The sequence below is a fragment of the Mixophyes fleayi genome, chromosome 2, assembly GCF_038048845.1.
Source record: "Mixophyes fleayi isolate aMixFle1 chromosome 2, aMixFle1.hap1, whole genome shotgun sequence".
Taxonomy (NCBI): Eukaryota; Metazoa; Chordata; class Amphibia; order Anura; family Limnodynastidae; genus Mixophyes; species Mixophyes fleayi.
Window position 1 is genome coordinate 34,948,240 of NC_134403.1, and position 16,890 is coordinate 34,965,129.

The following is a 16,890-nucleotide window of genomic DNA, read 5'->3' on the forward strand; positions in this document are numbered from 1 at the left end:
CTACTAACGTAATAACGGTAGTAGCTTTTACGCGGCGGAATTTTCTAATAATTGAATACCCCCCTTAAAGTATAAGACAACAAGGTACTATATAAAGTACATCAGTGCCATGGAAACACTGCATCTAGTGTAACATTAAGGAATGAAGGTGCAGAGTCACAGAAAGGGGCATATTCAATTCCGATCCCAGTCGTGCGGAAAATGCGCACTACTGCCGGTAATACGGTACCGCAATAACGTGGATTTTCATACGCAGCCCTGTGGGCTGCAAAGGAAAATCCACGTTATTGTGGTACCGTGGTTTAGGTTCGCGGCCCGTTCCGGCGCGATCCCTCGGATCGGGATCGGAATTGAATATGCCCCAAAGTGTCAAATCAAGGACTGTGAAATGGGGGTTTAACTGAATTGTACATATAAAATACAAACTAATGGTGCTAAAAGTGATAGTTCTTAAACGATTGCCCATTAATGCTGTTATGTAGCAATGTAAATGTTTGGTCTGCATCAGTGTCTAGCAGCCTCTCAGTCATCAGTAGATGTGAGATATGAGGAATGATGTGACAACAACTCTTACATGTTCCATGATATTTCTGCATCCTGAGTATCATCTCTTCCTTGTAGCCTGAAACCAGGACTTCACACAGGATAAAAAGGGCTTTTGTAGATGCCAGAGATTACAAATTAACTGTGTTCTGTCTTCCAATAAACATCGTCTTTATCCCATTTCTGTAAAGGTCATGTCACCCTCACAAAGCGGAAACAGATTCTGGACTCCACCGAGAACAAACGCAGAGCTCTGCTGGAGCAGAGGAGAGGCAGACCGGGGTCCGCCGCCTGGAGACCCCCCCACATTCAGGTAGGTAGCAGATGTGATAGCCTGGTCGCAATCACACAGCACTAAATATATATATATATATATATGTGTATATATATATATATATATATACATGTATATTGTTCATACTGTATTGTTATACGGATAGTAGAACTCCCTAATGGTAGTCTGTGAGTGTTGTATAGGTAAATGTGCCCCTACTGTAAATTATAAGGATATTATAATCCACAGAGGATTGAATCCTAGGGGGTAAGTTATTCCTTTTAATGCACAATTAATCCTACTGAACACTAAAGTGATGACATCAGAACTCGCTATAGTACAGATATTATTTACAGACATTTATACATATATTAGCATCACTTATGTGTTATATATACACATTACACATTACACCAACAGGGTTCTCCTATATACTGAGATCTGCCATCGATCTGTTGTCTCTCTCATTACTTTAAGAGATAAAAGCTGAAAAACAATGTAGGATTCCTGACTAGCACACCTAGGGGCATATTAAATGAAGCCGGCACATCGCGGCTGCGCATTTAAAGTGTCAACACAGTACCGCAAAATGGCAGATTTACCTTCACAACCCTATGGGGCACTCCGTGCTTAATTGAATATGCCCCCCAGCATACTAACCAGTGGCGGGTCCGGAGGGGGGCAATTGACAACCCCCCCCCCCCTCATCCCCCCACACACACACACCTTTCAACATACGACATACGTCGGTCAAGAGGCATGTGGAGGATCCTGCTTAACCGCTCCTGTTATGTTTTAAATTCACCTGCTAGATCCAATCAAATTGAACAAGTGGGCAAAGCCAACCAATCAGAGTGAAGGAGGAGTGAAACAATGCTAAAAGGCTATGACTTTCCCTGATTCTAACTAAGTAAGATCTACATTATAGGTAAAAGTTAAAGGAAAAGTAATGTGCTCAGAAGACAAATCTGTGGGCAAAGAGAAATATCTTTTGTTGTTGCTCGTCCGTGGGGCCTTCCACACTTGCTGTGGCCTTGCCCCCTGCTTGTTCAGTCTCAGGGTTATTAGGAGATCTCGCTGATCCCTACTGAATGATTCACCTGTGTTCTTAATGAAAATTAGTTCAGCCCCAAAAAACTCCAATGTGGGAGCACATTAAGCGACCTGTGAATTGATTTGATAAGTAACAAATGATTAGTTACATACGATGACCGTTGTGTGCAGCTGTGACTATTGCAGAGTATAGATTAGGGTATCATCATCATCATCACCATTTATTTATATATCGCCACTGAGTCCGCAGCGCTGTACAGAGAGCTCACTCACATCAGTCCCTGTCCCATTGTAGCTATACAGCGATGCATTGTGACATAAGCTCCTGACAACCGTTGGATCCCCAGATAAATAGCTCTATATGTTATATATAGTCTGCAGTACAAGAGTAAACTGAATGGTCATAAAGGAATTCCAGCTGTTGTGTTATCATTAATCACTAGTGTTTATTTGAAGCAGGAAAATGCTGCTTCTCATCACTGTGTTTTCATCACTGTGTAAACACGGCAGCAAGTGAACTTATATCAGATTAGGGGCAACATGACGTCATTTGTGTGCAGATGTCTGAATGAAAGTGGTTACACAATCTCTGCTTATTTAACCTCATTCTCCCCCCAGCATCTCACATGTCATTGCTGTATTATTTCTATATATATATATCATGTAGCTCAATCCTCTGCAGAGTGAAAGTGTCAGATTTGTTTATCTATTTATTCTTCATCATCTCACTTCCCCGCTGTTAGGGATTTATTTGTTTAAACAAAAATCTTTGTTTCTTCATCCCGTTGATCATGCTGTTGAGCTGACCACACACACACTACAATCTGATCCGCCAGCTGCACCACCGAACAACCAGATCTCTTGCCAATTGGTGCAATAGCAGCCAGTCAATGACCACACGCAGACCAATCACACCTCAGGAATGTTCATTAAAATGTCTTCCGGTCTTCACAGATTTTGATTGGACCAGATGATTTTTTTGGCCTGAAAAAAACTTCAGTAATAGTATATTAGCCATTGCCCATTCACTGGCCTTATAGAAATCCATTTACTCATAGCCCTTGCTGCTTAGGACACAATGGGGCATATTCAATTGTTGGCGTTACATGTAAAAGTAACGCGGCGTGCGCACTATTACCGTCAGTACAGTAATAGTGCGCGTAAATACCGTTATTACGGTACCTTTCACGCTGGATTTCAAATCCGGCTTAGTATTACCGTAATAACAGTAATACTTTTAACGCTGCGGGAAACAGCAACAATTGAATATGCCCCTAAATTACACTTTTTTGAATGAAGTGAAAAGATGACCCTTACTGATTAAATAATGTCACTTATATGCTATTTTGTCTGTGCATATATACATATTTTTTCCTTTTTTCATTTATTTTCTAAACTAATGTATTTGCATTGTATCATACTGCTAACAGAACGTACATACGATGAAGTTAAGTCCGTTCCCAAGTACACATGAGCCTGGACAAGCCCACGGTGCCCCCAGTTCTGGTGAAGGTACGTACCGCCATAGATATCACCGTGTTTGACTTGTGAGACCAGGGCAGGTGGCCATTTTGAATTCTTAAATTTGCATTTTTCCCAAAAAGTTGAGGATTACAGCAGGTGTGAGGGTTACTTATCTAGATATATCCTGTTCTCGATATAGGACAATATGACATATGTATAATCCTTTTTATGGCTATTCTAGTCCTATCGTTATTATATAAGAGAAATATACGTATGCAGTACTGCCCCCTTGTGGGATCAAAACATATTACTATCTCCAGCCAATGTTGGTGACAGAACAATGTTACTCTGACAAGTGTAATGAAGACGGTCTTTGTGACTAATATAAGCTATAAATGAATGTTTTAGTTAAAGCTAGAAGAGGCTCTATGGAGGTAAGAAGTTGGACATAGTTTACTGCAGCATCTCCTGAGAGAACCTTGGTGTACGCAGTGCAGATTATTTAAGTGCACAGGTGCAAAACCAAGGTGTTTTGTAATGTGCATCGAGTGCGTGTCATAAATGAGGACTATAGAGGACACACTGGGCGTCCCACAGGATAAACCCTTGTGGTTCTGGAATATGGAGGGGGGCGGCGATCCAGATTTAACAGAGATGGGAGGTATTGTGTATTCCATTTGTGTGGCATTCTTCTTTAAATATCCAGATAAATATGTCTTGTTTTTCAGGATACACTAATATATTATCCTTTACTGTACAATAAAGAATAAACTCATCTTATGCCACAGTTTACCTTGATGTATGTCCCATCTTGTTTCTGTGTCTGTTGATTAGTGTGATCACCAGACAGAACCCCCTACACTACAGAAATCATTACAGAAACCAGGGATGGCTTCAGTAGACCCAGGGGCACCCTCATTTCTAACAGTGAACTTCTCTTTTTCAAAGGACGTGGGATATTAAGGAGCACAGAATGGGGGGATGGAGGGGGTTGTAATGCCCAGAATCCCCCATCCTGGCCAAGAAACTATGGGGATCCCTCATTTGAACAGGATAGTCCCCTTTTTCGAATGATGATCACAGACAATAACACCCTACATTGAGAAAGTGTTAAAAAGTCCAAAGATGGGGGGGAGGGATTTAATGCCCAGACTCCCCCCCCCCCCCCCTTGCTGTCTTTAATAAACTCACGGGTAATCTCATCTCATTTAATCTAGTAGGTGGTCTATTTTTCAAAAATGGCAATCCATGTTATTCCTACACAATTTATACATGTCATCCAAGACTAAAACAGGACTTTATCATTTTCAAGTGCAGATTTTATTCCGAAAACCTGTGTGTAGAATCCTGCTTGTAGCTGTTTTGAAAAGGTGCATCGATGCCAAAGCAAGAAATACAAAGTACAAATACAAAATACAAAGTATTTCTTGCTGGTGTTTATACCAAAGATTCACACAATTGGTCCTAGATCACTTTCTTGCAGTCTCAATAAAAACATCCAAAACACTTTATTGGTCATATTTTCTTTGGTCTCTCAGGAGGTATAAGCAAACTAATTGTATTTTCTGACCATTGTGAGTCTTCTGAAAAATATAGGCTATAATTTGTGTGCATGCTGCATAAACAAATTACTGATACTACTAATTTACTGAATGTGACCAGCCCAAAAATGCCAAAATGGGCTCAGCACAGGGGTGAGAAAAGTGGGCGAAGGGGTTAATGTAATAAAATAAGTCCCTTTTATCTGATTTACTGGCAACAAGGAAACGTTTCAGTTATAGCAGAATAATGTACACATTCCCGGATAGAAGTGATTGCTTGTTCACAGTGATTACGATATAAATAAAATCTGCCAGGATTTTAGAAGAAAAGTCTTACGATGATGTGTAAAATCTTTATTTTGTTACACGCCGGTATTTTAAGTGTTGATTTTAAAGATCTGCTGTCACTTTTGTCCGTCTGATCCCTTTCTTCTACCCTGATTACTGATTGGCAGAAAGGTGGGGAACAGTAATGCCTTATGTAGGGGGGAACCAATGAAAACCATGTAACCATGTTCATTAAATGAAAATGATGAAACCTGCCGCGTCGCTAACATACACAACGTGAGTTGTAAAATGCTTTCTGGTAATACATTAAGCTGGAACAATGTTATTTGTACCTAATGAGGACGATATTGTTTATATTTGGGCTCTCTCCGCAGTTTCGGAAAGCACAGCTCAGTTTATGCTGGCAGAGAAACTGGTGGAAACATCTGCAACAGATGGAGAAATCCTCGCTGCCATGCAAGCAAAACACAATCTGCTACTACACAAAGCTACGCACACAGGACACACTGCTCTGTCCTTAGAGGAACAGCGGCTTCTTCAATCTCTCGATCGTCTCAACCAGAGACTGCAAAGTAAGTAGAGTGACTTGGTGTGTGTCAGCGTGACCGGTCTCTCGCCATCTGCACAGAGGACTGGTATTACCAATAACTAAACTTATTCCTACATCCCCTTTCAGATCAGGATTTACTAAACCACATAATGGAGGTTGTCAAGACTTTCTCCTCTCCACCTACAGTCTGTCTCGGCCTTTCGCCCACCTGAGACTATACTGGTGTCTAAAACATCATATAACTAAGGGTTAGATTTACTAAAGCTTCTAAAATGGAAAAGTAGAGGTGTTGCCCATAGCAACCAATTAGGGTCTAGCTGTCATTTATCATGTACATTCTAAAAAGTAACCGCTAGAATCTGATTGGTTTCCGTGGGCAACATCTCCACATTGAATTTTTGCTTCAATGATTACAGAAGCGAGAGAAAATGTCAAAGTCCTGTAGGAGTACCTCCATTGCTGCATTTATTTGACCTAATATGGGATTTTATCTGAATCAAAGTCCTAATAATACATAAAAGGAATTAGATTGAATAACACACAAAAATGACTTTTTCATGAATTTACAGAAAACATTGACCCAACATCTACTGAATAAAGTATGTGAGTCATTACATGTTGTTGGTGGCCATTCTTTTAGCAGCAATGACTTCATCTAAAGGTTTCCTGTACTTGTTGATCTTAACAATACATCACATTGTGTCCAGTTTAGAGAACTTCTTAACCACATTTTGATTGTTTTGAATGAACTGCTCACTTCACGTCATGCCAAATTTAGTTTGGGTTAAGGTCAAGTTTAAGACTCAAACAATCCAAAATGAAAAAAAGTCTATATTTTCAGCCATTCTGTTTCAGATTTATGTTTGTGTTTAAGATCTTTTTCGTGCTGCCTTAACCAAATTCCATTAAAGGATAACTACATGCAAAAATTATAAAACATGTTTTTGCCAAATTAAAAGAACTAAACTGAATACCAAAACTTACTGATACTTGAATTTCTGCCCAAAATTGTCAGTTGAAGGCAAAGACACGGCTGCTGCTATTTGGCAAATATATTGCAAATCTCTGACTATCCTTAGCAACATCTGTAATCACTGATGTAAACTTGTGACTGCCAATCAACTGTCAGTCTGGGGCAGAAATCCTATTGTGTCAGAAGTTATTCCAGTAAATTTTGGTGCCCAGTATAATGTTTTTAATTAGGCAAAATAAGTCTTATCATTTTTGAGTGGCCTTGCCTTTAAACTCGTATCCTCCTGGAGAATTTGCTGTCACAGTCCAAAATGAATTGCATACCCCTTTGGTTCCTCAGCGTCAAAGCAGCCTGAAACAAGATGCTCCATGTCAGGATGAGGGCATAAAATTTGATATGATGAAATAGAATATTAAATGTCAGGGCCCAAATAAAATATTACATTGAGACATAAAAGTGAACAATGATTTTCTCCTCAGATATTAGTTTGTTTCCTTTTTAAAACATTTAGTCAATTAGCCCAGTAGGAGGTAATTAGGTTGAGCAGACACTCTGTGAGGAGACTAGCTTTAGATATGCAGATCCTAGACATCCATTGTTTTGATCCTGTATTTCACTTCCTAATTGACTTCCTTTCAATTGGTAGTGTAAACACAAACCACTAGGTGTAAAATAGAGAGAGCCATGTGCCTAGGTGAGGATCTTGGACACAAAGACAGCATTTGAAGGCTGCCTATACAGGTATATAGAAATATGAACTTCAAAGAAGATGCTTTCAAATGTCATATTTTGGGAAATCTGCGCCACTCCATACTGAGGAACAGATATCAGACCAGATGTTCAGTTGGATTTTCTATTCAACGACCACTCCTGGGAACGATAGCAATGTTGTTGGATTCCATTTGTGCACAATTTGCCTGGCTGTACATGTATGGTGGATAGAGTCTCTGGCAATGTTTTATCCACATCACAATCTCTCCAAACATCCCCTCTATCAGCAAATATGTTCTTGTACCGCCGAGTGTCACTGAAGGAAATCACTCATGAGGACTTTCTCCACAGTATCTCTCTCTCTAGTCCTACTTCATATCTCTCATTTCCTCCCAGTCTTTCAACCCCAGTTACCTTTTTGCCAGCTTCAACTCCCTCTTCTGTCCTGACCCCTCCTCCCACTCCGCTAACCACTTAACCTCCAAAATCAAGTCCATCTGACTGGACATCTCCTTCCATCAGGCTCATCCCCTCTAGCCTACACACTCTGTCCTCCTTTTCACCCACCTTTGGGGATGAAGTCTATTCCCTTCTGTCTTCATCCCCCCTCCACCTTCCTCCTCAACCATATCCACACTCTCTTCCTCCGCTCCCTCCATCCTGACGCCTGCTCCCACCACTTCATCCTGTCCTGTCATTTGGTGTCTTCCCCTCCTCTTTCAAACATGCCATTCTCTTACTCATCCTCAAAAAGCTTCTCGAGCAAATTTTCGCTTCTACCAAGGTCACAAACGATCTTCTCACTGCCAAATCTAAGGATCATTTCCCCTTACTCATTATTATGGTCCTCTCCACACCATAGACTACCCTCTCCTCCTGCAAATCGTCTGCTCCATTGGCCTCCATGACACCGTCCTCTTCTGGTGTACCTTGTACATCTCCAACCTTATCTCCACCCACACTCCCTACCGCCCTCTCTGCTGTGCCAACGACTGCCCCCTAATCTATCCCACTGATTACCTAATCCCACTTGCGCATCCAAGACTTCTTCGGTGCTGCTCTCCACCTCTGGGACACACTCCCAACCAAATCAGACTATCCACTAGTCTCTGAAGCTTCAAACGTTCCCTAAAATCTCATCTTTTGAGCAAAACCTACTCATCCCGTTCTGCCACCCACCCCTAAACAGACTCCTCCTAACTCATACCCTGCTGCCCCTCACACCCGCTCACCCACTTATTGTCACCCTCTTTTCTCGTGTTTTGCTATCTACACTATCATCTCCACCTGAGCACCCATATCAGGCACCTTCCTGGTCTCTTAGTCTCTGCCTACAGCTTCTGTTTGTTGTGCCTATGCTCATGGACACAGGCATGCTTAACTCTGATATGCCTCTAGCTTTGCTCTAAGGACTCCAGGTTTGTTATACAATCCGGCTAGTTGTAGCGTATAAAAGTGTAGTTTAGTAGTACAGCTTTCATTTAAATTAATGCGAAGAGCTCTTGAATGACCACAGTGGTAGGTTTGCCAGGGAATTACTTTGATTGGACATTTATGTCCTAATTCGCAAACATGTTAAAACCAGGAAAAAAAAATAATCAGACTGAAGGGGAATTCACAAACTCAGCATTTTGAAGTGTTAATGTTATATATACAATATAATCGTCCCCTAGACTGATCTACTTAGCATTGTAGTGACAAATCACTTTTGTCATTATATGCGTTCGAGCAGTTGCGTGCACATTCAGGCTGGGATGTAGTCGCAGATACGGCTGAAAAGCGGTTTTATTTGCGGGTCATCAGAGGCAGGTGTAAGTAGCGGATGATGATGATGATTTCAAACACCCAAGTTAGTGAATCGGAGGTTTGCAAATGATTGACAGACGCTTATTGATACTTTAGTGGTTCCTCGGCCATAGATTACAATTTGCGAAGCGTGTTGTACGCATTTCACAAAGTTGCTCCTGCTATATTAGCTAGGTTACTCAAGTGTGGATGATGCTTCATAGCAAATGAGTTTGTAACTCATAAAATAAAAGTTTTTTGTACATGTTGGCAGGTTGGACATAAGTGTCTGTGGGGTGTGTCTGTCGTCAGGCGGACGCACCATCTACTCATTCAGACCTAGACGCATCTTCCCCTCTGAATACAGGGTACATACACTTGCATGTAGATTTTTAATCGAAAATTCCGCTTACGCCTGTGTTTTCCCCTGAATCAGGACCAGTGTATGCTAGTAATAATCATTGAATCATCTTGTTGGCTCTTTTATTGTATAAAAGGCTCAGCATCTGCATAGAGTTAGGATGTACTGAAAAGTAACATCAATATTTAGTTGATTGATGTGTAGTGTAAATGTTGTGTCTTTTTGTCTGTTATGAGCTGAAACAAACAAACCAAATCTGATTTGCTCCTCACTTTAGGCGTACAAGAAACCATGACCAAAGCCCCGGCAGCTACGAACGGCTTTCCACTTAAAACCCCGTTGGTGAGTTTTATGTTACCATTTTCTTGCAAACATTTTTTTTGAATATTTACCATTCTTCTCTGTTTGTTTTATAAAGCTACATTCATATTTGCACGTTATAAACACTTACAAGCCCCTGTCCAGCAGTGCTGTATTTATTTTGGTATTTTCCCTAACAACTGGAATTGATTTGAGCAAGTAAGAAACATGTTTTCATATTTTCCAGCACACTTGATTGTACTCCACTATACACTCCATTCAGGGCCAAACGCAGGATTTCTGGAGTAGGGTTTCCACGCTACGCCGCCAAAGTGGGTGTGACCATCATGCCAGAGGCGTGGCTATCATTTCAGCTAGTGCTCAGTCGCTCTCCTCTGCTTCTAATACATGGGAAATGCTGTGTGCACTACTGCTAGGTGCACACTGCTCCCCCTCTACGAGCAGACATACCTCCCAACAGTCCCTGTAGTCTTGTCAAAGTCCTGACTGAGCGGGACAGTCACCCGAAATCACAACTGTCCCAACAGAATCAGTGAAACTGTCCTGTTCTCTCCTACCTTTACTTGCAGCTTAAATTAATAGGCACTGCTATGACCCCACTATTAAATAACCACCACCATCACCCCACCAATAAATTAATATATTCCACCCACTATTAAATGATTATCCCCCACCCTCACCCTTACATTAATAGTCCATGCCCTCAAGCACATTACATTAAGAGCCCCCCTTCCCTTCCCCAAACACTTATCTTCTCACATCGGAACTCTTCTGTCTGCTTCTCTTGCTGTCTGAGCACATAGGGTGGCGTAAACATCATGTGTGACGAGATGACAGCAGGGGAAGGTGGGCACACTCATAGGGGTAGGGAGGGGAGGAAAGAGACCAGCCTGTCAATCTGTTCATTGCCCCGTTCCCGGGCCAGAGGGACGGACAACTTGAAACCCCCTCCAGAGTGCAGGTTGTTTAGGCCATCAGTAGATTTTTAGAGCATCACACGGTTTAAGACTGTTTTGCGCTCAATATGGCTCATCAGTGTAGGATATGATTTTGTACTTACACATGAAGCACTGTAGAGGGTTAGGGAGATGTTTCAGCTATTTTCTTGGAGCAGGACATCTGTAAATGGATGTTATGTCTCCGCAATAGTCCGTGTCATCCATTAAAAATCCATTGAGTAAAGCATTGCCACGAAAGGTTTGATATGTAAATGGTATTTCTCAATAGTCTGTCGGATATTGTATTCCTTGTCTATTGTCTCTAGGAGTTGCTCTTTTGATCATTTCAGTTAGGTTGTTTTCATGCCAAATACTGTTTTTTTTACCTGGAACTTTGTTCCTATATTTTTTATTTGGGATTTGATTTAATTGATATTCAGTTTAGTCTTTTAGGAGACATTGTCTTTGTCCTACTCCAAAAATTCTGCATTAACCAGTCTTTTAAGAGTAACTGTATATAATGCATCTATAATACGCTGGGACGTGATATCCCGCTTAATTCCCAAACACTGTCTAATAATGTCTATTTGTGTCATATGACATCTTTCAGTATATTCATCAATTTCCACCCCAGGCGGCTGAGAACACGTCGCACTCACAGAAGTACCGCAGTCTGTCCGCCGACCCCCGCACGCGGCTGCCAAGAAGATACTGACGCGTGCAAGTGTGACATCTGCAACTATGCAACAATAATATCTCTGTATATTGCTGTTTGTGTGTACAAATAGAAATATCTTTGTGTACCATATCTTTTCGTTTTTATTGAAAGGTTCATATATTTGAATGTATTCACTATATTACTTAGATGCATTTCGACACGTCCACGATGACGAGTTTGCACTAGCGACGTGGTTTAATACAAAGTTTAACCACGTTGGCGCCTTCCTGGTAGACTGGTATTTGTCTCATTTGGAATGACTCAATAATGATTGAATGGGCTGCCGTGGCTTAAAGCACAGTCCTACAACACCCTCTTATTAAACCAACTGGATATAACAAGTCACCATTTCAAGCAATCAACCCAGACATTGGTTGTTTCCAATACAAAACTGCTTCTAATGAATTAAAGACATTTCCATGCACTGAACAAGTAGATGCAGTTTTACATATTTTACATTTTTTCTCGCTGCAGGACATTTTTTAGATGTTTCTATATGAACGCTCTTCTGTTGTGACTCATATTTACGTTACATGTAGCACATATCTATACATAGCCATACATTATATTGTGACTTCATGGAAAAGGTTCATGTGATATATTCAGGCAATAAATATGTGAGCGATGTTTGTCAGTCCATGTTGTGTATGACATTTGTTTTGTAGTTCTGATTTTCAAAACGGGCTACGTCAATGGGTCCCGTCACCGTGTTTCCTGCAGTATTTATTAAGCTTACTACATGGTGCAAACACAGAATACCTGGTTTTACCCAGGAGAGAGCGTTGTATTCAGCACACCTGTTCTCTCTGGCGCAGGGTTCCTCCAGCTCGCACAGGACAGGAAGCCGGGCCGGCAGCGAGCTGTCTAATCTGACAGCCGCACCATAGTCGGTCGTCAGACTGCGCTAGCTTGCAGCTCGGCATCCTGTACACGCCATAGTGCTACTGGTGTGTGTGCTGGAGGTCTGTCCGGGAAATAGAGCGCAGCCTGCTGACTATAATGCTCATTATAGTTCCAGGGAAGCTCATTCCAGGGAAGCTCATTCCAGGGAAGCTCCCCTTCTTCTTTTACTTATTACATCGTATGGAAAGCAATATACAGTACAGAAAAAATATATTGCTGGAGCAGGTCTGGCCAACCTGTGGCTCTCTAGATATTGTGAAACTACAAGCCCCAGCATGCTCTGCCAATAGTTGGCAAGGCATTCTGGGACTTGTAGTTTCACAACATCTGGTGAGCCACAGGTTGGCCAGGCCTGTGCTGGTGGATCCGTTGACAGGTCTGCTTTAACACAGTATAATAACTGCAAATTTCTCTTTTTCGAAAAAAAGGTTGACATGATTTGGTACATTGCTTGGTGAATAGATAAAATTAAAATGTTATCATTCATTTTTGTATTTTGATCAGATTTTTAAACCCGTTTTTTATCATTGGGGATTGTTACTGACAAAGAAGGATTTATGTACCGAGGGCTAGAGAATGTCAAAATTAAAGTTACGCAAATGTAATTGCGAAATTTGCACTGAAGCAAATGTATGAATATACATTAAAGTAAGCAGCGGAAGTTTCTAATGCATAGGAACTTTCCACCACTAGAGGGCAGTGTGTTACTGTTTATCTGATTAATGTAGTCTGCCATGTGGGCCTCCGTTTTACCTTGAAGATGCTTGTCCTATACATTTTGTATATAATAATTGAGTGAGAAAGAATGAACAGTTGTAGACTGTAATTAACCTTGTCTTATTTACACAATAGAGATTTGTAACTACTGTAATGCACTTTACTAAATTATTCTATTTTTTTACTTCTGAATACCTCATCTTTTATGAGTGATTTCTAATTTAAGATTTTTGTTTGTTACTGAAATATAATTATTTTAATATCCAAAATACAATAAAGAAAATATTGTTATATTCCTGTGTATTTTATTATTTGTCCAGGGATATCCGATCGGTTGCTTGATACTGGCACATGGTTATAGATGGTTATAGGTCCTAGATGCAAGCGTTGCATGAAAGGAAGAAAGTGCTTTGTTCATCAGCCGGCCCCATAGAATAATTCTGGGAGGAGGGGCTGGAGATGTAGTCCACCGCCTGTGGCCCCCTCTCTGGTCTGAGTGGGGGGTGAGCATGCACTGTGAGGCCCTGTTTCGGTTTCACTGCGCTTAGTCTTAGATGATAGTAGGTGCAGCAGTGACGGAACTAGCGTTGTTGCAGGGGGACCAGTGGGTAGTGTCCACTCACCTCCAATAACCGCTGCCCCCCTTGCAACTGGCACTGATCCCTACCACCTACATGTGAGAATACCTATGCAACAACCCCATAACCTTGGTGACAGCATCCACAACTGTAAAACCAGCTATTGTGGTTAAATTTGGCCAGTAAAGGAAAGCCCTTCTCGGTGGCATCCCTGGCAATGAGCAGCCTTTGAATGTACTAAGGTTGCTTTTCTATTGTATTTGGTGGTGAGCAAAATGTTACAACCTGTTCCAGTTGGGTGCAGAATTTAGAATGTTTCTCCAGCAAAATCCCCTTCTCCTACCCCAACCACCCCACAGACCACAACTAATCGTCCCAGCTACAGATGAGTGAAGTCGCAGCAGAATGTCACACTTGTCAAACCGTTTCACGGAACTATCAAGTTCCAATGATAGAACCTTTGAGTTCCGCTCTTGCTTCACTGTTCTCTTCCCTAGTTCTGTTCTCTAGTCTCTTCCCCCAAAGTGAGATCTTGTATTGTATGTGAGTGCAAAGGTAGGCGCACAGAGGAGGGACCGCCCCTGATCTGCCAAACTCCTCCCACTGGACAGTGCAAACGTTTCTCCTCCTGCAGAGATATATGTGCAACAGTGATTGGTATGGCAGCACAAATAGGAATGTTCAGTTGTATAAAACCAATTTATAGAAACCAGTTTGCATATGAAAAAGTATATATTTTTTATTTAAATATTCAAAAGCACCTACTATTCTTATTCCACCATAAGCAGTTAAACCATTAAAATACACTATAAAACCAGATCTATTATAATACTCCTGACACATAGTTCATATTGCTGCAGAAATGTTTAGGATTTTAGGAGAAATAAACAAGGACTAAATTTGTGGTATGGAAAAGCCTTATGGGACTACAACGGTCATTCTGGCGTGTTTAGCTAACGCAACAAAGACATTTCCCGGGATTGTACGTATGTCATGCGGTTTGTGAAGTGTCCCCATATTCCAAGGTGCAGAGCATGGATCCAAAGCACAGTTTGGGGTGGAGTTGAATAAGTTAATATAAACAATCATCATCATCATCATTTATTTATATATCGCCGGCAAATTCCGTAGCGCTTTACAATCAAATAGTACTTACCAGGGATTTGTTGTAAGTCGTGGTCATCGATGGCTGTAACAGTCCCGCGCTCCTCTTACCGCTCAGCTTGTGTCCAGTAGGTTACGTGGGTGTCAGTGCCCCTCCCTCAGTTGTATGAATGGAACATTGAGACTCATTTGGCCTTTTTCAAGGAAGCAGAGCAGTTGGAGGACAGCAAGCGTAGTATGGGATCGCTACAGCCACTGGAAAACCTGCAGATTTTAGTTTTTATATCACCCTATTGAACCTCACCAAAAACTACATTTTGTATGGAGTTATCCTCTAACTTGTCCCGGAGCAAAACTGTCAATCTTATTTATGTGTGACAAGCCTCTCGCAATAAACAGCTCTGGAGCATGGCCTAGTGACAAGAGGTGTGTGTGTGACAAATTTGGTAGTGGGATATAGTATGGGGCTTGTGACTAGGTCACCTGGAGGCCCAAAACTATGACAGAAACCAGTCGAAGAGGTGGCAGACACAACCCCAAAAGCTTTCTCACAGCCTGTATGGAGGAGGCAGTGTGTCTCCAGAACATCCACGGAGACAGATCAAGCCAATGTCATGGCTGGAATCTCAACTTATTGTTACTCGTACCTAATAGACGTAGGAGGAGAAATGTGCCGAGATTCCTACCATAATTGGCGGCAATGTGCGCATCCAGGACACCGCGGTGATATTCACATGCCCCATCCCTGGTAATAATGTCTTTACCATATACTTTCCCCTGTATTGGACACAATAAGGCAGATAACACTGTTGTCAGAATGCCTTTAGTGCCTATTCCAAGGGGGATACACTCTAGTTACTGTCAGTAATGGACAGTGTGTTCCAGTTTAGTTGGCTCTGTACGTCCTTTATAATCCAATTTCACAAATGCAATCTTTGTGTGAGTAATGACCCCTTTAGTAAGGGGCAGTTCCTACTGTAGGCACCTTTTCAGTCGGTGTACAATGAACTAATTATTGAGGTGGACTTGGTGCCTATATGTTCCTTCCCTTCATACTGGCTTCATAGAATTCCTGCAAATATGACCTATTGGGGAAAGTAATCAAACTCAGATGTGCACAACTTGCGGATCGAGGTTCCAGAATTAGAATACATTCTATATGGAACTGCCTACTTTGGGGATCCCGAAATAACGGCACACTGACACTTGGGGTCCTAGAACAATAGCAATGGCATCAGCATCGACCAACTGCATGAACTGGACCCCATGTGATCATTTTACTTTGATTACCCGCAGAGGTGGCCAATTGGGTACAGATCCGCTTGCCCGATGCTGAGGTCAAGCAACCAGATTGGCCTGTGCACAGGCAGCTAAGGAACGCAGAAAAGAATGTCTCTAGCTATCAGGAACCTGATCTAGATATACACGAGCATCTCCTTACCAACTGACAGCTCATTTTCTAACAGTAAAAATATATGAAACATTTTGTCAATCTAAAAACAAATCATATGTGACACATAACTGACACTTTTACATTACATACAACATGCATTTGACAAGCTGTTTGGTTGTAGTCTTGTTGATCGCTTTTTCAGTTAACGAGCCCCCTGTGCACTAGATTTCACATAATTGCAAAATTTATTTTACAATATGTGTTATTAAAAAATGGTAAGTTATAAATGATAAAGTCGTTTGTTCTAAAATTGTCGGCAAAAAATATTGCAAAATGGCAATGTAAGAATAAGACACTGTAATTGCCGCAATCGCATCATCCACCGATGTCACTTTGTAGCAGAGAGGATGATGCAGGTGACATCCATATTCTCGATATTCTTTCGGTGTGTGTCCCATTATAGGTATAGGGATGAGACGAGGTCGCCGGCCCGGGAACCTCTGGGCTGGTGGAGAATGAAAGGCCTTTTATGGGGAGGGAAAGGTGTCTGGTCCCACAGAGAACGCCCCTGAAACCTGCCTTTTCCACACCTGAATCTGACTTAAATAATTCATCCTGCAAAATGAAACCTCGTTTTTTGCACCACTTTGTAGAAGATTAGATGAGGTGATTGAG

General features: G+C 41.5%; 1 protein-coding gene across 3 annotated transcripts in view; it reads left to right on the forward strand.

Annotated features, from left to right (window-relative positions):
- Positions 1–12,522, forward strand: part of CEP126 (centrosomal protein 126) — a 69,440-nt gene extending 56,918 nt beyond the window's left edge. For 2 of the 3 annotated variants that reach the window (XM_075198779.1, XM_075198781.1), the window contains 5 exons: positions 735–856; positions 3,301–3,382; positions 5,538–5,735; positions 9,821–9,885; positions 11,413–12,522. In XM_075198779.1, the coding sequence (XP_075054880.1) occupies positions 735–856; positions 3,301–3,382; positions 5,538–5,735; positions 9,821–9,885; positions 11,413–11,517 (572 nt within the window). In that variant the 3' untranslated portion in view covers positions 11,518–12,522. The remainder of the gene's footprint in view (positions 1–734; positions 857–3,300; positions 3,383–5,537; positions 5,736–9,820; positions 9,886–11,412) is intronic. The other variant, XM_075198780.1, reaches the window with a different exon arrangement.
- Positions 12,523–16,890: the final 4,368 nt, after the last annotated feature.